The sequence below is a fragment of the Barbus barbus genome (genome assembly GCF_936440315.1).
Source record: "Barbus barbus genome assembly, chromosome: 42".
NCBI lineage: Eukaryota > Metazoa > Chordata > Actinopteri > Cypriniformes > Cyprinidae > Barbus > Barbus barbus.
Window position 1 is genome coordinate 13,167,740 of NC_136720.1, and position 20,953 is coordinate 13,188,692.

At 34.3% G+C, this 20,953-nt stretch overlaps 1 protein-coding gene across 1 annotated transcript in view; it reads left to right on the forward strand.

Moving 5' to 3' along the window:
* The window catches only part of cacna2d1a (calcium channel, voltage-dependent, alpha 2/delta subunit 1a), a 98,486-nt gene that overhangs the window by 70,600 nt on the left and 6,933 nt on the right, over nucleotides 1–20,953 (forward strand). Inside the window, exons 13-32 of the mRNA XM_079403456.1 lie at nucleotides 1,419–1,497; nucleotides 1,582–1,631; nucleotides 1,714–1,803; nucleotides 1,889–1,966; nucleotides 2,052–2,132; nucleotides 3,415–3,489; nucleotides 3,953–4,024; nucleotides 4,600–4,671; nucleotides 6,723–6,784; nucleotides 7,290–7,366; nucleotides 10,834–10,894; nucleotides 11,026–11,126; nucleotides 15,641–15,722; nucleotides 16,151–16,216; nucleotides 16,307–16,416; nucleotides 16,502–16,573; nucleotides 16,841–16,908; nucleotides 17,445–17,483; nucleotides 18,577–18,648; nucleotides 20,557–20,709. Of these exons, the coding sequence (XP_079259582.1) occupies nucleotides 1,419–1,497; nucleotides 1,582–1,631; nucleotides 1,714–1,803; nucleotides 1,889–1,966; nucleotides 2,052–2,132; nucleotides 3,415–3,489; nucleotides 3,953–4,024; nucleotides 4,600–4,671; nucleotides 6,723–6,784; nucleotides 7,290–7,366; nucleotides 10,834–10,894; nucleotides 11,026–11,126; nucleotides 15,641–15,722; nucleotides 16,151–16,216; nucleotides 16,307–16,416; nucleotides 16,502–16,573; nucleotides 16,841–16,908; nucleotides 17,445–17,483; nucleotides 18,577–18,648; nucleotides 20,557–20,709 (1,560 nt within the window). The remainder of the gene's footprint in view (nucleotides 1–1,418; nucleotides 1,498–1,581; nucleotides 1,632–1,713; nucleotides 1,804–1,888; nucleotides 1,967–2,051; nucleotides 2,133–3,414; nucleotides 3,490–3,952; nucleotides 4,025–4,599; nucleotides 4,672–6,722; nucleotides 6,785–7,289; nucleotides 7,367–10,833; nucleotides 10,895–11,025; nucleotides 11,127–15,640; nucleotides 15,723–16,150; nucleotides 16,217–16,306; nucleotides 16,417–16,501; nucleotides 16,574–16,840; nucleotides 16,909–17,444; nucleotides 17,484–18,576; nucleotides 18,649–20,556; nucleotides 20,710–20,953) is intronic.

Here is a 20,953-nt window from a genome sequence, read left to right on the forward strand (position 1 = left end):
ACCAAAAAAAATATTATGCCTTATAATAATCATTATTATATAAGCATGTTTTCAACATAGATAATGATAAGAAACGTTTCCTGAGCACCAAATGAGCATATTGGAATGATTTCTGAGTGATCATAAATAAATTACATATTAAATTGTAATAATATTTCACAGTATTCAATTCAATAATCAGTCACAGTGTTTTCACTGTGTTTTGATAAAAAATAAAATAAAAGCCTTGCAGTCTTGGTGAGCAGTGAGAAATCACATCTTTCAAAAACAATATATAATTTATATCATATTTAATTTTATCTGTAACACTAGCACTTTCTATTCTACTTATATTGTCGCTTTGGATAAAAGCATCTGCTAAATTATTCATGTAAATGTAATATCATATTTAATTATATATCATTTTTTACCAATAAGGATGTCTTCGGATTTGCTAATGTAGGTTTTGTTAGGTGTTGTTTTTTTTTTTGGTCCAGAAATTAAAACTTATATTTACACTTCCGTTCAAAATTTTGGGATCAGTAAGATTTTTAATGTTTTTTTAATGGGGTCTCTTATGCTCAAGCTGTATTTATTTGATCAAAATACTGTAATGTTGTGAAACATTATTGCAATTTCTAATATTGGTTTCTTATCTGAATATACTTTAAAATATAATTTATTTCTGCGACGCAGCACTGAATTTTCCTCACCTATTAGTCCAGTCTTCAGTGTCACATGATCCTTCAGAAATCATTCTAGTATTCTGATTTATTATCAGTGCTGAAACTGTTGTGCTGCTTTATATATATTTTTTGGAACCTGTGATACTTTGTTCTTTGATGAATAAAAAGAACAGAATTTATTCAAAATGGAAATCTTTTGTAACAATGTAAGTCTTTGCTATCACTTTTTATCCTGTTAACACATTCTTGCAGAATAAAAGTATTAATATCGTTTCCAAAAAAGACTTAAAATTTACTGACCTCTTTACTGAATTTTTGAACAGTAGTGTATATTGTAACAAAAAGTTTTGATTTTGAATAAACACTGTTCTTTTTAACTTTTTATTTGTCAAAGAATCCTGAAAAAAGTATCATAGGTCCCAAAACATATTAAGCAGCACAACTGATAATAAATCAGCATATTAGAATGATTTCTGAAGGATCATATGACACTGAAGACTGGCGTAATGATGCTAAAAATTCAGCTTTGCTTCACAGGAATAAATTCTATTTTTAAGTATTGTTATTTTAAATTCCAGCAATATTTTACAAAATTACAGTTATTTTCTGTAGTTTTGATCAAACAAATGCAGCCTTGATGAATATAAGAAACTCTTATATTCTTACTGATCCCAAAATTTTGACTGCCACTGTAAATACACCTGGTTTTACAACATAATCATGTCAATGTCTTTTGTTTCTCTCTTCTGTCAGGTTCGAATCTTCACTTTTTCTGTGGGCCAGCATAACTATGATAAGACACCAATTCAATGGATGGCTTGCAATAACAACGGTAAGACACTAAACATGTCATGCTAAGAAATTTGGAAGACTTATAATGTATTATCACATATTAAGATTTTAATGTTTCCTGCAGGTTATTATTATGAGATCCCCTCGATTGGAGCCATCAGGATCAACACCCAGGTAAACAACAGTGCATCATTCACATAAACGTGACTCCTGTCCAGCATCATATATGATAGTAACCAGCATCCTTTCCATGCAGGAGTACCTGGATGTGTTGGGTAGACCCATGGTGAAAGAATACAAGAAAGCAAAAAGTGTACAGTGGACCAACGTTTACGTGGATGCTCTAGTACGTCTTATGTTCTATATATCTGGCTGATATTAGGCTGATTCTGAAGTATTGAATAGCTGTTGTGTTTGTATTTGTGTTGCAGGAATTGGGCCTTGTGATTACAGGCACTCTGCCAGTGTTCAATATGACCAACACCAGGAAGAGTCAAGACAAGAATAAGGTGGAGTCAATGAATTGATATCTTGTGAATCAGATGAACTGAAGTGGAACACGTTCGGTTTTAATGTCCTTGTTATCAATTGCAGGCCCAGAGCCAGTTGATTTTGGGGGTGATGGCCATAGACGTGTCTCTGGATGACATCAAGAGACTGACTCCACATTACACTGTAAGGCGTGAGAGCGTGTGGGTGCGATCTGCACTTCTTAATTTACGACCGATAGTTTGCAACATTGAAGAGCTTGCACAAGCGTTGCATTGACCTGTAGCAGTTGAGTCATGTTACCAGTGCTGCTGCATTCCTTTTGTTTAGTAAATCTTGTTTTTTTGGTTTGTTTTTTCAGTGCCAAATAAATTTAAAGGGGTAATTTTATGTTAAATATGTTTAATATTAAATATATGCGTTTGACCTTTTTCTGAGTTCACATGGTTAATGTCCAATATTTTATTAGTGCTGTCAAACAATTAATCGCGATTTATCGCATCCAAAATACAAGTTTTTGTTTTCATAATATATGTGTGTATTGTGTACATTTATTATGTGTAAATGTAAATACACACACATACAGCATATATTTTGAAAATATTTACATGTATTTGCATGTATATACTTATATTCATATAAATTATAACACATAAATATATTTAATATATAAACGTAACATATTTCTCACATATATACATGCATGTCTGTGTATTTATACATACATAATAAATATACACAGTACACACAAATATATTATGTAAAAAACTGTTATTTTGGATGCGATTAATCGTTTGACAGCACTAATTATTATAGATTTGATGAGTTTGAATGAGTTCAATACACATTTTATATAATAAAGTTTTATTTTTTTGAGTCCTTTTGTATGTTTTAAGGTTGCACTGATATTTAAATTTTGGTTGATACTTATAAGCCAATAATTATTATCACATTGTTAAATTTTCTTTCTTTCTTTCTTTCTTTCTTTCTTTCTTTCTTTCTTTCTTTCTTTCTTTCTTTCTTTCTTTCTTTCTTTCTTTCTTTCTTCCGGTTGACCAAAGCTATACATAAAATTATCTAAAAGGCAAATAAACTAGTATATGATTTGGCAAATAATGCATTTGACTCGCTCTTAAATATATGTATAGATAAATAAATTTTAAGTCGTCAAGATTTAAATATAGATTGGAAAAAAGGAAGAGAAGGCTCTATATTTTATTTTCAATATAGATTTTAATAGTTTTACTTTAACTATGCACCAATATTTCTGAAGAATAGGATTTATTTGTTTGTTTGTTTGTTTTGGGTACTGTCTGTGCATGCTAAGCAGCAAAAATGAATCATCCAAGCTTAAACAAATGATGAACTCTTTGTGCCAGCCTGGTGGGAGTGTTTATAAACATTTCACATGCAAAAAGGTTAGCCAGTAATAACATATATAATCACCCTTGTCTTTTGTTCCATAAAGCTCGGACCAAATGGATATTACTTCGCCATCGACCCCAACGGCTACGTGCTACTTCATCCCAACCTTCAGCCAAAGGTATGACTCTCACTCATGCCATCGCTGTATGTTTCTTTCTCTCTGTTGTTAAAAGTAGCTGCCCATAACCATGTGTATGATTAGTTATGCAGGGCTGAAGAACCTTCACTACAGGTTATGATGAAATAACTCTGGCCACTCACATGTGCAGAGGTCATCTGTCCTTTGTAATAAATATAATTTGTGCAACCCAAATACAATCGATCTGTTTAGTTCACAGATGAAACGGCACAGAGAGCATTTATTCAAAACACATGCATGGCATTTAGTAAATGTTTAGTCAGTGATCCATGGGATTAGTGAACACTTTGTGTGGAACAAAGTAGATGTGCTGAGAAACAGTTTCTCATTGGGCACTTCTTCAAGGAAAGAGTGACTCATTGGTAAATATTTCTGCGCACAAATATGCTGTCCAGTATTGACTTATGGTATTACTTTGAAAGTTGTTGTTGTTTGCCTGCAGGATCTCAAGTCTCAGGAACCCGTGACATTGGACTTCTTGGATGCAGAACTAGAGGATGAAGTGAAAGTGGAGGTGAGAGCAAACTTTTAAGATGTTCTTTCTAATGCCGAACATGAAAAAAAATCAAATAAATTGTCAATACAATGAAAGTAAATGGGGTCCAAAACAACGCTGGACCCAACTGACTTTCATTTAATGGACAAAAAACCCTTTTTCAAAATAATCTTATATCCCATTAAGTTCAAATCAGCGTTTAGATTCAAGATTTCTTGTATTAAAATTAATACAGGCTGGTGTGATTCTATTTTGTAACTTAGCTTGTGCTCTGTTGTACAGATGTTCAAGTCATAACAAAGTGATTATCGAAGCATCATCAAACAGCAAAGTTGATTCTCAGTCCTGTGTGATTTCAGAACAACATGTTGGCTATAAAAATTGAATTTTCTCACTTCACAACCCAAATTACTCATTTTCTCACTTGAGAATGACTAAGGGGATATTAGATTACAGTAGTAAATGAAAGCAGTCTCTTCTTTTAGCTGAAAGCAACACTCTGTGTCTGCTTTTGAAGATCCAGTAACATACTGTATTTACAGCAATGATAAATCAGTGACACACCTGTCTGTCTGACTTCTGTCTGTCTGTAGATCAGAAGAAGTATGATAGATGGTCAGAAGGATCAAAAGAGATTCCAAACACTAATGAAGTCTCAAGATGAGGTAATCATGCATGCATTAAAGGAAGTGCTTCTCAGCTGGTTTTGCTTCAGAACCTTTTTTTTTTATTTTTTTTTTATTAGAAGTCAAATGGAAACAACATAAAAATTGTTTATATTTTTCAAACATTGTACAAAAGCAACCAAAAGTGCCCTTTAAATGTTAAAGTGTATTTATTGAATTTTATTATTAGTTCCTAAATATCTCTGGTCAAATTTTACTGCACAAAACACATTCTGGTTGGTAGAAACCATGTTTATCTTATTAAAGGGGTCATATGATGAGATTTCAAGTTTTCCTTTCTCTTTGGAGTGTTACAAGCTGTTTGTGAATAGATAAGACCCCTGAAGTTGCAAAGACTAAAGTCTCAAAACCAAAGAGATATTCTTCATCAAAGTTAAGACTCTGCCACGCCCCCCTAAAACAGCTCGTTCGAACACGCCCCCACATCTCTACATCAAGATGTGGAAATATTTGCGTAATGTCGGCCAAATGTTCACGCAAAGAGAGAAGGCGTGGTTTCAGTAACCGCAGTAGTGTTGATGCAGCCATGACAGGGAGATACTGTGTGATTCTAGGCAAAAGCACTTTATTTGACCTTCCGAAAGTAGATGCATTTAGGAATCATTAAGATTACTTACAACAGAACAGCACAACCCAGATGTTATCACAACGCATTTTATGAACGACCGTTTCGTGAACCTAGGAGAGGAGATAATTCTGACTTTGCTATGACAATCTGGCGCTTCTGAATCAGCGACTGTAAGTATGTTTTGTTATTAGTTTAAGTATTTGCTATTGACTGCTCAAATGCGGAGTTTTGCGCATTGTGTGTGTGTGTGTGCTTGTGTGTGTGAGAGGGGGAGACACGGTCACACAATCGTGGCTTGAGTAGCCAACTGCTAACACATAGGAGCATCATCACTGTGTCTGTCACGCGACTCTGTTTCCCTCTCGGGCTTGAACAGATGGTAAAACTAAAGACATTATTAACTGTCTTTCCATTTATTTTGAAAGCTAAAACTCACGATTATGGAAAGGGGCGTTACATTTCCGACGCGGCTTGTTGTGTTCGGCCAATCACAATGCACTGTGCCAGTTGGCCAATCAGAGCAGACTGCGCTTGTCGGAAGTAGGTACTTTATAGAAATCTAAGCGTTTGAGAGAGGCGGGGCATAGAGGACCTACAATAATGTACAGTATTTGAAAAATAATGTGTTTTTTGAACATTAAAGCATGTCAACATATTCTGTTACACCAAATACACAAAATAATGATCTTTAAAAAAAGCATCATATGACCCCTTTAAACCATAGTAATGTATCATATCTGTTTCTTATAACAAATAACAGCTAAATTGCACTAAAATGGTGCAGCGTTGGATTAGACACACATCCTCTGACATAAAAAAATAATAAAAATAAAGGTGAACAATCCATTTGACACACTCTTAAATAAATGAATAAACAAATAATTTTTAAGACATCATGACTGGTACTATATTTTATTTTTAATATATATATATATATATTATTATTTTTTTTTTTAGTTTTTTAGTTTAACTAGGCAACAATATTACTTAAGAACAGGATTTTTTTCTTATCTAATTAATTACTTGTATATCTTATTTATCTTATTAAGCCATATTAACATATCATATGTTTCTTATAACAAATGAAATTGCACTAAAATGGTGCAGAGTTGGATTAGCCACACATCCTTTGACATAAAAAAAATAATAAAAAATGAAGGCGAACAATCTATTTGACACACTCTTAAATAAATGAATAAATCATTTTCAAGACATTACGATTTAAGCATAGATTGTAAATCAGGAACAGAACAAATGACAGATGAAATTGCACTAAAATTGTACAGAGTTGGAGTAGCCACACACACACACACACACAAACAGTTTCTCCTCTCTTTTAAATGTTTTTGGGTCGCAACCCACCAGTTGAGAGCCACTGGGCTATATAATACTAGTTATTCAGAAGTAAAACATAGATCAATAGTTCATTAAACCACTAAGTGTTATTTTATTCTAATTGCAGCGTTACATAGACAGAGGCATCCGAACCTACACTTGGGGACCTGTCCATGACACAGACTACAGGTCTGAGAAATGTTTCGTTTTTGTCTTATGTCTTTTGTTGTTTTCTTACTATTTTTATTTAATTTATGATTTGCTTTTGTCTTGTTTTTATTAATTAATTAATTAATTGCATTTTATTTTAATTAATTATTTTTTTCTTTGCTTTGATTTGCTTTGTTTTTGTTACATGTTTTTATGTTGTGAAGGATCTGTGGGGTACAAGTGAACATATGAATGTTTTTTTTTTTTTTTTAGTATTGCCGCTAGGGGACACTGTTCAAAGTCATGTTGAACAGAAATTTGACATACTTGTTCCGTAAAGGACACAGAGAAGCGAAATAGAATAATTTAGGTTTGAGTTTAAAATCTCTTACCAATTTGAGTTGGAATCTGTAAATTGCAACATGGACAAAAAGCTACAAAACTCCAATTTTAATTTCACAGGACTTTAATTTCTCAATTTTTATAATGTCAGGAAATCCGCTACATTTCATCCTCATTTATTTATTTTGTCTTCTCTCTGTAGTCTCGCTTTAGTTCTGCCTGATTACAGTGTCAGCTACATCAAGGCCACTATAGTAGACACCATCACTCAGGCCAAATGTAAGTACCATAACTCACATTCTCACACCTTTATCAAAGAGATTAGAATGACAGTCTCTTGGCCTCAGAGGCCAGAAGCCGTAGCATGAGCCTCCTGGTTTTTATCCAGAGAGTTCCCTACAGCCTCTGTCCATTTCACATCTCTATTTTGACACTCTCACCTCCTCTGGAGATGTAACAGCGTGGTTCCTCAGTTGTGGTTGGTCTCCAAGAGCGTGTGCCAGATGGGGTGACAACTCCTTTAATGGCAAAAGGGTTTCACCTTGTGCATATTAGCCCAGGTTTTTCTTCCAGATGCACCTCTGTGCCCATGTTTACCCTCTCGTACTCTCTCATGTGGCTTTTGGGAGAGGAAAGGGAATCTCAAATGCCCCTCCCTTCAGGAGAGCCCTTACAGTTCCTGTACAATATTGTTATTCAAAGCTTCTGGGGTTGAATAAAATATTGTGAAATCCCTCATGTTCTTTCCTATATCTTGCCTTCCCCAAAATCTTTTCATTCTCTCTCTCTTTCTCTCTCTGTTTTTCTCTCCATATCTCTCCCTTTTCCCTGTCTGTCTATAGCTTGGAATGTCTCAGAAAATTCCGGCAAGTATTTTCCTTCTGTATTTCCTTCATAGTGTTCAGTGATACTCACTAGAGATCGGCCGATATTGTTGTTTTGTGATATCCTGGCTCAAATGGAATTACCATTCAGATTTACTTAGCTGCTTATTGTCAGTAAAGACTTAAACCATTTTATTGGCAAAATGAACTTCAATTAATGTATTTTTTTCCAAATGTTACAATAATATGAATTTTAGGATCTATTCATTTATTCAAAAATACATTAAAATGCAACAAACTGCAACAAAAATGTGACAAACTTTTTAAAATTAAATTTCTAAATTAAAATACATTTTAATGTTTATAGGGGTATTAAGTCAAGAATGTCAAGGTAATAAAATTTCCCTGATACTATAATACATAGAAAGACATTCTTAAAAATAAAACCTTATAAAAATTATTTGAAATTGAGTTTTTTTACTTTTACTGTTATTTCTTATAAATAAACCATTGGAGCAATTTTCCTTAAATATTATAAATATCTGAAAAATATTTGTCTAAATCAAAGTCATGTAATGATTCATGTGAAGATTGATAATCGGAAATTGGAAATCATAAATTGGAAATTATATTATGACCTATGAAGACCCTCATGAAAGTGTGTTGAAATCAGTAAGTTTCTTAAAATATCTGATAATTGTATGTTTGCTTGTTTTTTAAATGTCAGGGTGAGTTCAAGTCAAATGTCATGTGGTGCAACTTATATAAACATTATATGTATGCAAGTTTACGTCAAATGTCATGTGGTGCAACTTATAAAAATGTTATTTATGCGAGTTCAAGTAAAATGTCATGTGGTGCAACTTATAAAACATGATATTGATGAATAACATTTCTTGATACTTGTTTAAATCTAAAAATATTTATATAAAATATTTATAATATAAAGTGTACACAGATTCAGGGTGTAAGCAAAATATGTTTTTACTTTTTACTTGATGGTTACACCACTTGACATTTTTGGAGTCATTAAATTTAAACTTTAAACTGTTAAAAATGTTATACTATAGTTTTTCAGACCCATATGAAACCAACATGAATACAAAGAGACATTTCTAAGAACTTGGCACATGTATTTTAAACTAGATTTTCCCTTATCGGCCTATCTCTACTACTAGCACCTGCTCTACACTTACAGTATCTAAATCGCAGCCACCATAAAAAATAATGCACAAACACGCATTCGTCCACTCTTCTATGTCTGTTTTTGCATGTATAAATGTTTCCCAGCTGAGTAAATCAGTTTAGATGTGTTCTCTCTTTACAAATTTGGTGTGTTTGTCAACGGTATGAGTGTCATGAAGTGTGACTATCACATTTACTCACCGGAACCGAGTCAGAATGTGTATGTATGTGTGAGGGCATCAGGAGATGTTTAGTAGATGTTTTCCTGGAGGTTTGGAAGGTGAAACCGCAGAGGACATGAGTGCGAGTCTTTGTGCTCTGAACCGGTACTTTTATCTCCACCCCTTCGCTCTCTGAATCATCTGGATGCTTTCAAAGACTCGTAAAGGGGCGGTTTAACAAAATACAGGCCTCACTCTTTAGAAGGCATGTCCTCTGTGTGTGTGTGTGTGTTGGGTCCACGTGTTCATGTCCAGGTGTGGATGTGGGATGTGTGTGTCCCTTTTTAACTTTAACGGGACAGTGTAACTTCAAGGCGTCTAACGTTACTGTTCCGCAATAACAATCTGTACTCATCGCTCGTCTGCCACCAGATCTTGGCTTGTCCTTCTGCTAAACTATATTTTATATCCTTTAAAACCATATTTTACCACTTTTTTGTCTTTTTTCAACCTGACACCATCACAGAGATTGAGTTTAATGTAAATCAAGACGCAGCGGCCTCAAAATGCATTTGGACAGTTTACCCACATTTAAAAAATATTGGGATGTCATTACATTAACAAAATATCATAGTGACGTTCACTTTGAAAAAAGTCACTTATAATTATTTTCTGCATGAAATTTTTACCTCCTTCATCTGTCATCTTTTTTGGCTCATGTGAATGCATAATTCATTAACGTTGCTTGTCTTTCAATATACAACCAGCAGAAAACCTTAGATGAGAATGCAATATTTTTATTCAAGGCTTGTTCTGTGAATAAAATATTGGTGACCTTTGACCCCTGTGGTTTTACCCTGTTTCTCTGCCTCTCTTTGCTTCCTTTCCTCGGTAAATCGCTCCCTCCTTTCCCTCTTTGCGGCATTTGACCCTTCAGAAGAAGCTGGCAAGTACTGTTTTTCTCTCCTTTTGTCTTCTCCTTCATGTTTGAACCTGGATGTAACGTCTGACCGCTCACATGTTTGAGTCCGTCATCTGGTTTCAGAAAGAACAAACATACTCACAAACATACCCACATACTTAAATATGTAGAAGAATGTATGTGGGAGAATGTGATGAATTTGTAAGAGACATTTATTTATTTAAAAATATATTATTATAGTGCAAAATCTTAAATATTTTTTGTTCTACATCTCAACTTTAATTTTGCTTTATTCTACTACTTTTAAAAACACTGTACATGTATATTTTGAGATAATAGATCAAATGTCTCATTTTGAACTTTCTCTGTCTGGGCCACCCATATGTGAGGTCGTGTGCCTAAACAGCAGGGTGTCACAGCAGATAACCGCTTTACTAGACAGAAGCTCACAGACATATTTTTACAAGCTGTTGTACAGCTGTCTGTAGAGTTGTGTTTCACTGTCAGGTCATTTTGAATGTACCTGTAAGTTTTGGGGTCTGTTTTTATTCTGTATATATCTGTATTGTATTATTTTCTGCTCTGTAATGACAGAACTTATTTGAAATGTTTTTTGATCTCGCTGATTTCTGATATTTACATATTTTCTTTCAGTTTTTGAAAGCCTGCATGTGGACAGATTTGAAGAGTATGGATATACTTTAATAGCACCCAGGTCAGTTTCTTAAAGGGATAGTTCACCCAAAAATACTGTGATTATTTACTCACCTTCATGTTATTCCGATCTTACTTATTACTTTATTTCTGCTAAATGATTCTGAGAAATGTTTCTTTTTCATGTTTTAGAGATTACTGCTCAGACCTGAAAGCTCAGAGTGACAACGACACACAATTCCTCACAGACTTCATTAAATACATTGACATATATACCCCCAACCACTCGACATGTGAGTATCTTCTGGCGCTTTCTGGGCTGCTGGTTAAAATCGACTGAGGTCAGGGATTCATACCGCTAGTTTAAAGGTTCAGAGTTGATTTCCAGGGCTTCTCAGTTTTTGAGGACATAATCTTGATTAAAACGTTACTTAATAGTAGTCACTACTTTTAGCTAAAAATAAATTGTATGTTGTAAATATTGCAATTCCACTAGGGCTGGGCAAGTTTAATTAATGTGTTAAACAAACATTAATTAATTAACGCCGACAATTATTTTATCACACGTTTTTTATTATTATTTTTATTTTGAAAGTCCGTTGCTCACTGGCTCTGATTTCACATACAGACAAACCAAGGCTCACAGGAGGGGTGGCATGTTGATCATTACTGACTTGGGATGGGTGTCATGACACGTCTCAACCAATGAGAGCATTTGGGGTGGGCCTAAGACTGCAGCAGCATTCACATGAACGCCCCCGATAAAACATTTTAGGCTAAATATCAAAATTCACAAAAATTTACATTATTTTAACAGAAAAGAATGCAACGTGCTCGTAATCACGACTTCATAAGTGGGAAATAGTATGTTTCCGATAGCATGTGAAGACAGCAGTGAAGCACTCTCGCTCAGCACCATTTTGTTAACTTTGTGGTTTATTATTTGGAGTCGTTTGGGACGCGGTAGCACACGGCCCTCTCACAATATATTGCTTTACAGATCTATAACATTTGCAAGTTATATTTCAATGTTAATGCATGTTTCAGAAGTTCTGCGCGGTTAGTGCTCACACTACATGCATACCGTATGGAGTCAAAACAATGCCACATATATTTGCAAGAGAATTTAAGTATTGCAAAAGAAAATAAACGTTTTGCAAACGAAAATGAAAGTGTTGAGTAAACCTAATGTGCTTTTTGTAAACAAAAATAAAGAATTGCAAAAGAAAATGAAGTATTGCAAGAAGAAAAACAGTTTTGCAAATAAAAACAAAGAATTGCAAAATATAAATTAAACAGAGCAAAAGCAATGATTTTGCAATACATATTTTCCATGACCATATCTACTAATTTATTTGCAACGCTGCTTTTATTTTGCGTTTTCAAAATATTACCAATAATAATAATAATAAAATACATGGACTTACAAGACTTGTGGGATGGATAAAAAATTTTCTTGTCTGCCTATTTTATTAGCTTACTTTATGTAACATTTATTCATAATAAACTTAATTCGTGCAATACAGTCCGGTAGCCTATGGTTAACACTTCAACCACCAGAGGTCGCTGTATACCTAAAAGTGCCAATGGGTCAAATTTACCCATGCCATGACTACTGTTTTGATATGGCTAAAAACTTATTATGTCACTGTATTATGCCACTGTCTTCGCAATATCTAGAGTAATAAAATGATAATTTTTTTTAGTCATCAGCTATGTTTTTGTCCTGTTGTTTTAAGTTCACAGATATTTTTAAGCAGATTACACTAATCACTTTTCTTAATGATGAATATAAACCAGCCTGCAATGACAATGAGAATTACAAAGAAATAAATGCATATGTGGGTGGTGTAATATTATAGCTAATAAAATATTTTAAGATAACCCATGTTATTTAAATGACTAAAATACCCCAAATAAACTATTATAAGTAATTCACCACACTTCAAAGGATGCATGATACAATGACAAATTCAAGCACACAGTTTCACCTAATTAATTATTAATTTATTTAGGTATATACTTTATCATTTGAATAAGAGAACAACACCAATAAACGTGGGGTAATCATAAAAATTGTTTTATTCATTACATCATAATTCAGTTTTTTTTTCAGAAATAAATAAGCGACACAGTAGCAAACCATAAACGATAATCAATTACAAAACAAAAATGTATAATTAATCCAAAGTTTAAACATTTATGAGTAGAGGAATAAACATCTAAAACATCTTCATTTGAATGTGTGTAACACTTACAATGACAGCACAACAATAAGTGAATTATGCGTAAATTTGTCCCAATTGCGCGTCCTCCCACAGGTTAAGAGATTTTAAACAAGCACTGTTAATACACATTTAGTTAACCAAATGAAACAATACACATTTTAATGCTATAAAAGTGTGCACATTGAGAGAAATAAACAGCAGTTGTTCATATTAACAACTTATTTAACTTGAGCAAACGCTGCTAATACACATATACATTTGTTAATAAAGTTAATAAAATGAAAACATGCATGTTTGTTTTAAAGCTAGTAAATAAAGGGCCGATGACGTCACTTCCAGGGAGGCATGTCCAGGCCTGTTGTACACGCCCCCATCCCTTGACTCCACCCCCATGTCAAAACAGTGCCACAAAGTGAGATGTGCAGAAACGTGAAGCGCAAAGGGGAAAACGGTATCGCAAGCTCAAACTTGACTGAAACGCAAAATAAAAGCAGCGTTGCAAATAAATTAGTAGATATGGCCATGGAAAATATGTATTGCAAAATCATTGCTTTTGCTCTGTTTCATTTATATTTTGCAATTCTTTATTTTTATTTGCAAAACTTCTTTTTTTTCACAATACTTCGTTTTCTTTTGCAATTCTTTATTTTTGTTTACAAAAGTACATAATTTTTTCTCAGCCCTTTCATTTTTGTTTGCAAAACTTTATTTTCTTTTGCAATACTTCAATTCTCTTGCAAATATATGCGGCATTGTTTTGACTCCATAATTATAGTCTTATAAATATAATTACTAAATAGTGCAATCACACATTTTTTCACACATTATTTTTTATCACTTTTAATACAGTATTTTAAATATTACTGCATATTACTAAATAATATCATTCCCCATTTTTAAATAGCTTCATACAATATTCTAAATGCCAAATATTGCTATTTCAGGTTGGAATATATTTGTATTATTTTTAAACCTTTTTTACAATGATATAAATATTACTGTATTATTACTAAATGTCATCATTACACATTTTAATATTTTTTTCTGGCAAATAAATAAAGAAATATCTATATTTTAATTATGTAATAATGCTGAATTAAATAAAGTTCATAACCAAGTATATTAGATACAAAATAAATGATTTGGAATAATTTTGAGTTCTTTCATAGGCGAAAGCTTCTATTCACAATCAGACTACTTCTACTGTATTTAAAAAAAAAACACCTCGTCCACATCAAAAGCAGTCCTCTTACACCTTGTCTTGATTAAATTAGCGTTTGTGTATTTTAGTTTGAATCTAATTATATTTATTGTTCTCTTGTTGACTGTGTTAATGCTAAGTAAACCTCCTCCCTTTGCCCGCACACACAGACACCCCCCTTCCCCTCACCTTCCTTTCCACAGGCTGCTTTGATCTCATCAGGATCAGTTGGTGCTGCGGTAATCACTTGGTTTGGTGCACATGTGTTGAATGTGTAGGTTTGGCTGTAATCCTTTATTCCTATGAGCCCACCCCCTGAATTCTGCACCAATTACCCGGTGTGAAAGAGGAAAAGCAGGACATGTCACAGGGAAAAAAAGAGAGAGAGAGAGAGAGAGAGAGAGAGACGATGTGTGCCAATACATTAGTAGGGTCCAGGAAATTAAATTATATTATATTAAATTCAATTCAATTAACACATTTATTTTTAATTAAATAAAATAGATAATTTAATTTAATTTAAGGTTCCAAAAGTATCTCTAGATCTCTATTTCAGAAATCCAACAGAACAAAAATTATCTCACATTAACCAACAGACAATAATTTAGTTTTTTCACTCAAGAATAAAACTTCCTTGTGAGCATAGACAATCAAATTTTGTAACCAGCAAAACAGCACTGTAAACGCTCATTTCTGTGGCTATTTGTCACAGAGGCCTGGTATTTTAAGTCCACGATTTCCTCGCTGTCAAACACAGGCAGATCAGTTGAATTGTGTTTTTGCGCTGCTCTCAATCAGGTCCTAATGAAAAGCATGCAGTGTGCAGAGGGGGGCAGAATAAAGTTGTACACCAGCTGCTCTTTCTGAAGTGTGTGTGTTTTGTCGTGAAGGCTTTGCGGTAATGAACTGCAGTGCGATGTTATAAAACACTCTAACGTTCTGAACGTGCCCGCACCAAAAAAATGAAAAACCTTTGAACACTTACTGCCGTTTCATACAGCGAAGAATACAATCGTGTTCCACGTCTCGGAAAATTAATCTGCGTGTTACTTTCCCGACATGTCTCACCGCCTGGTTTTTTGCATCGCTGTCTCGCTCTCTTTTTTATGAAGTTCTACTGCTTTATGACTTTGGCATCAGTTGCCTCAAAGGTCAGAATGTGGAGCCTGTTCTTACTCATGACCAACAGGTGTTTATGCATTTATCAAGTCAAAGGTGAAGCTTATAATGACGTAAAGCTTTGTTCTGTGCCTATTGATCTTCCATTAGATTTTGCTCCTGTAGTGTGAGAGCCATTTTGATACTTGTCATGTCAAAATGATGGTAAAAGGATGCGAGATGTTGATAGAAACCTTCTTTTATATATATGGATCTTCAGGTAATATGGAGCTAATAAACAGACTGCTGCTGGACGCTGGCATCACGGCTGAACTGGCCAAACACTGGAACAAACAGGGGCAGTGAGTTGTACTGAATTATAAATGAAAAATACACAAGGCCAAGTGAATTTAACTTTAACTTTACTCTCCTCATGTTGATCCAAACCTGTATGAATGTCTGTCTTTGGTGGAACACAAAAGGAGATATTTTGAACTATGTTCATGCTGCTTTTTTCATTCAATGAAAGTACAGGCTGTCAAATTCCAAAAAGAGCATCATAAAAAATTGCCTTTTATGGTGGTATATTGTCCTTTTAGGAGTTTGGCCACTGTATGCTTTTGTTGTATGGAAAAGAGCAGCATGAACATTCTGCTGAGCATCTCCTTTTGTGTTCCACAGAAGAAAGAAAATCACATAAGCAGCATAAAAGATAAATGATGATAGAATTTTTCACTGAACTTCATCTATTTTATACAGCACTTTTTTCAGTCTAGTTTGTGGTTTTCAGGAATGAGAGAATCAGGGCTAAGTTTGTGACGACAGACGGCGGAGTCACTAGAGTCTATCCTGCGAGGTACTATTATATTTTAAAGCTTTAGAGAGGGAATACCAGGCAGGCCTATGGGATTTTGACTAAAATGATCACTCTGTGTGTGTTCTGCAGTGCTGGTTCAGAATGGACTGAACAGGCAGAAACATACAAGTCTAGTTTCTACAAGAGAAGTCTGGACAACAACATTTATGTATTTACATCTCCGCCATATACATTCAATGGTGCGTATGTGTTTGTGATTTATTATACAGTAAAATCACATTTTCTTTTTGGATTAATAGATATTTTTTGTCCCCTTTTTATCAGAAACTCAAGATTCAATTTTAGTGAGCAGAGCGATGGACCTGAGAGTTGATGAATTCATGCTGAAGCCAGCAAGTAAGAGTTGGACTCTTATAGTTTTGATATGGGAATATACTGTAGATATTCACTGGGATAGAAAGATAGAAGAAAGCATGTGGTGATAAACCGATATAACAGCCTGCCTGGTCAAGTAATCAAACAGTATTTTCAAATTATTGGCACTTATTAGATGTGGCCAGTTCAGAAAGCTACCAATAGTGTAATTAAAGTCAGTGAATTTTTGTTTGATTGTGTGATTGTGAACTGATGGACAATTTAAAACTAATCTCATTTTGGTTTCAGTGGTTGGTGTAAAACTGGATAAACAGACTTGGATGGAAAGCTTCATCAACGCTACGATTACGCCCAAAGTGAGTGCAAAGAATGGACTACCTGTATTCATTTTAACTGTAGTGCTGGTTAGAAAGATGGTTATTGTCAGTTTGATTCATCTTTTTAGTGTGAGTTTGCCATTTGTATGAATTAGGTATGCAGTGATGAAAGTTATGGTTAAATGGACAATATTCAAATTCCAAAAAGTAAATTCGAAATCTAAATGCTGCAGGTGAACTTTATAATTACAACATTGTAATGCACGGTTTAAAAAAGCAAAAAAAAACAACAAAAAAAACTAATATTCATTTTGAGATTTGAATTTTCATTTAACAGTGTTATTATTGTTAATGTTTTTAAAGATTAATTTAAAGTGAGCATTAGATGTGGTCAAAGGTGATCTAAATGTAAAAAAATTAGCATGCATAATTAAATATGCAATATGAGTCAATGTCCATTGTCCACTGATACCAATAAATAAATACAAATCTCTAATATTGCCTGATAATATAGTTTTGATATTTTTGTGCAACTCTAATATGAATCTGTCTGTATTATTACTCATTCTACACAGTGTGTTGGCGAAATCTGTGGGTGCAGGAGGGACGATAGTGTAAGATAATATTTATGTGAATACTGTAAAGAGATGTTATTATCTATAATATATGAACTACTGTTAACAATTTGGAGTTAGTAAGATTTTTTTAATTATTATTCTCTTATGCCCAGCAAGGTGGTATTTATTTTACAGTAATTTTACAAAAATACAGTAAAAACAGTAATATTGTAAAAAATACAGTTCAAAAGAACTTTTCTATTTTAGTATATTTTCTCAAAAAACATTTCTTATTATTTTCACTTTTAAAAATGGTTGCAAATTTTTGTGGAAACCATGTAATCTTTTTCAGGATTCTTTGATGAATGGAAAACAGCATTTATTTAAAAATAGAAATCCTTTGTAACAATATAAATGTCTTTACTGTCACTCTCGACCAGTTTAATGCATCCCTGCTGAATAAAAATATTAATTTCTTTAAAGTGCCCTTATTATGGGTTATGATAGGTTCATATTTTGGTTTTGGGAGTCCCCAACAAGAGGTTGACATGCATGCAAGGTCAAAAACACTTTCATTTTCTTATATGCATTTATTTTTTCCTTATTTGCTCAACGACTCCCAAACGATTCGCTCAACGATTCATTTTTCCAAAACCCTCCTTTGCGTGATGCTAATCTGCGGTGATTGGTCGATTTCATTTAAAGCAGCATCTGTGAGCGAAGTGCTGCTTTGTGTACAACTATTTTTAATGCACCAAAAGCGGCGCCTAGTGGAAAAGAATGAATTTGCAGTTTCATTCAGACCAATGCAAAAATCTAATTTTCCCTGGTCTGCGCGCAACAAGTGGGCGGGCAATATGCTAATGTTTCATGTTGACGTCAACATGAAACGGCTTGGGATTCATTTTAAAAACAACTCGTTTCAATGATTCAGAGTCGACTCTTTCTTTTGAGAGACAATCACTTTATACACGGTGCACTTTCAGATTTAAAACTTTGCAGGATGTTTTCATTCACTTAGAGCTGTGTTACACACTGCATGAAAGGTCATTTCCAAAAATCCATAATAGGGGCACTTAAAAAAAAAACTTACTGAGCACAAACTTACTTTGAATTACACTAAGACTGTATGTATCTTTTTCTTTCAAAGAATCTTGACTGCTTTCTTCTGGACGATGGAGGCTTCCTTGTCATGACCAATAAGGACCTCTATATCAATAAGGTGTGCCTCTCTTCATACCAATCACCATTTTGCTTCCATTCCACATTCCCCTTCTTTGACCCCTGGAGAGCGCCAACCCAACCCCACCTGCACCCCGCCGGCAACAGCAGTAGAGTAAATGTTTAAAGTTAGGCTCAGCAAGGGAAACCAATCAGAGCAGAGTGTGTGCAGGATAAATCACGGCCGGAGTGTTTGGCAGCAGGACTGAAGCCGAGGGGACCGATTGTGCCCTAAATCCCGTCTTCTCCCCTCTGTGTGGGCAGACTCTCCAGGGGTCGGCTAGGACCGCCAGGCAGACCGCACATTCATTATGGCTGTTATTGCATGGGGAGCGGCAGCCGTTCTGTACGCTCTAGGATTTATATCACCTTTGGACTGACTTATAGTCTCGGATGCACACACTTTTACATTCTTACGTGCAATATAAAGCTGGAAGTTAAGCTTTGTGTATTCGAAACAGTAACCAGAAGAGGGGGCGTTTTTTAAATTCCACACACACTCGCGGTCGGTATCACACCTCAGAGATTTTCTGGGCTCACAGACAACTCTTTCTTTGGTTTAAATTATGGTAATGCAATAGGCTGTCCTAATAAGATTAGAATAGATCTTATTGGCTCCCCTGAGCACAGTGGGCTCCACACTCTTTAAACACACAGCATGTAGTTCACAGCGTGAACTTATTCTACAGATTAGTGCAGACAGACATCCTCATACCCTGAGTAACACATGCCTGCTATGAAACTTGGCCAATGTTGTGAAATTTTGAATAAGAATAACCACATATAATCCGAAGTGATAGAATTCAGCAGGAAGCTGTGCATAATTATTCACTATTTAATTCTGCACATTTCCGTTTTAACACATTTAAGCATTTTTGGTAACACTTTATTATAAGGACCAATTCTTACTAATAACTAGTTGCATGACTATTATTAACATATTGACTGTTTATTAGTACTTATAAAGCACATGTATGACCGTATTATACATCCCTAATCCTACCCAATACCTAAATTTAATGACTATCTTACTAACTATTAATAAGCAGCAAATTAGGAGTTTATTGAGGCAAACGTCGAGGTTAATGGTTTGTTAATAGCGAGAATTGGACCTTAAAATAAAGTATGCAAGACTGCATTTTTAACAATTCCACAGAATTATGCACATTTTCCCCAACAATCAGTGTGGAAAATGTGAACTATTTTATTTTAAGAAGAAGCCGTATTTTGTCTTCCTGCAAACTGTTAATAGTGGACGACTCATTCTTCAGGAGCAGATGTGTGTATTCAGTGCTTGATTCTTTATACTGTTTGTAGCTCATCTCAGGACATCTGCAGACCAAATGTCGAATAAACAAACATTTCATTGCGGGTTTAAATGATGTTAATTGAAAACAAAAATAGCTTTTGTATACTTTATTTTTCAGTGGTGAATCTTCACAGTATGTGCCTGTTGCTTTTTAAAATGCAGGTTCATGAAGGTTATTCTTTTGGGGCATTAAATTATCCCCAGACGTAAACTAAATCTGATCAAATCCTTTAGATGTTCTTTTGGAGATGCCAGCAAAGTTTTGTGGGTGAAATCCAGTCATTTCAGTAGATAACAAAATTTAACATAATGGGAAAAAAATTCCCCACACAGATTTCTCAACCGCATTTAACAAGTTCGTCACATTGACCGATAGAAGGCTGCTTCATTTGAAAATAACAGTTTGAGCTGTGTAACAACAGACCTTTTTTGTCTGAAAATTTCTGCTGAAATTTTGTAAATGTGATTTATTTTTTTTATTTTTTTTTTTATTTTTTTTAAGCCTGTAGTAATTATAATTTATCCCTATATAATAACAACAGAAGTCTATGATGCCCCCGTAAGTAATTGTGTGTGTTTGTGAATCGTCTATGTTTTCAGATCGGACAGTTTTTCGGTATGATTGACCCCAGCCTAATGAGGAATCTGATTAACGAATCCCTGTTCTCAGTCAAAATAACCTACGACTATCAGGCCCTCTGTGAACCCACCAAAGAAACTAAAGCTGCCGCTGGTCTCAGATCAGTCTATGTGGTGAGTTTCATTTTCTTTGAATTCATTTCAGTTTCTTAAGACAAAAAAACAAAGTCAGTTTATAATATGTTCACTCACAGTAAAATCGCATCCAGTAGTGGTTTGGGTGTTGTCTGAAAAGTGTTTTGGCACCTGTAAATAAAAAATTAGCTTACATAGCACATTTTCCCCAGACTATAAAGCTTAGTCATACGATTAGTGAACTTCATAGTATTGTTCCATATCACACTGATAAGTTAGCCTC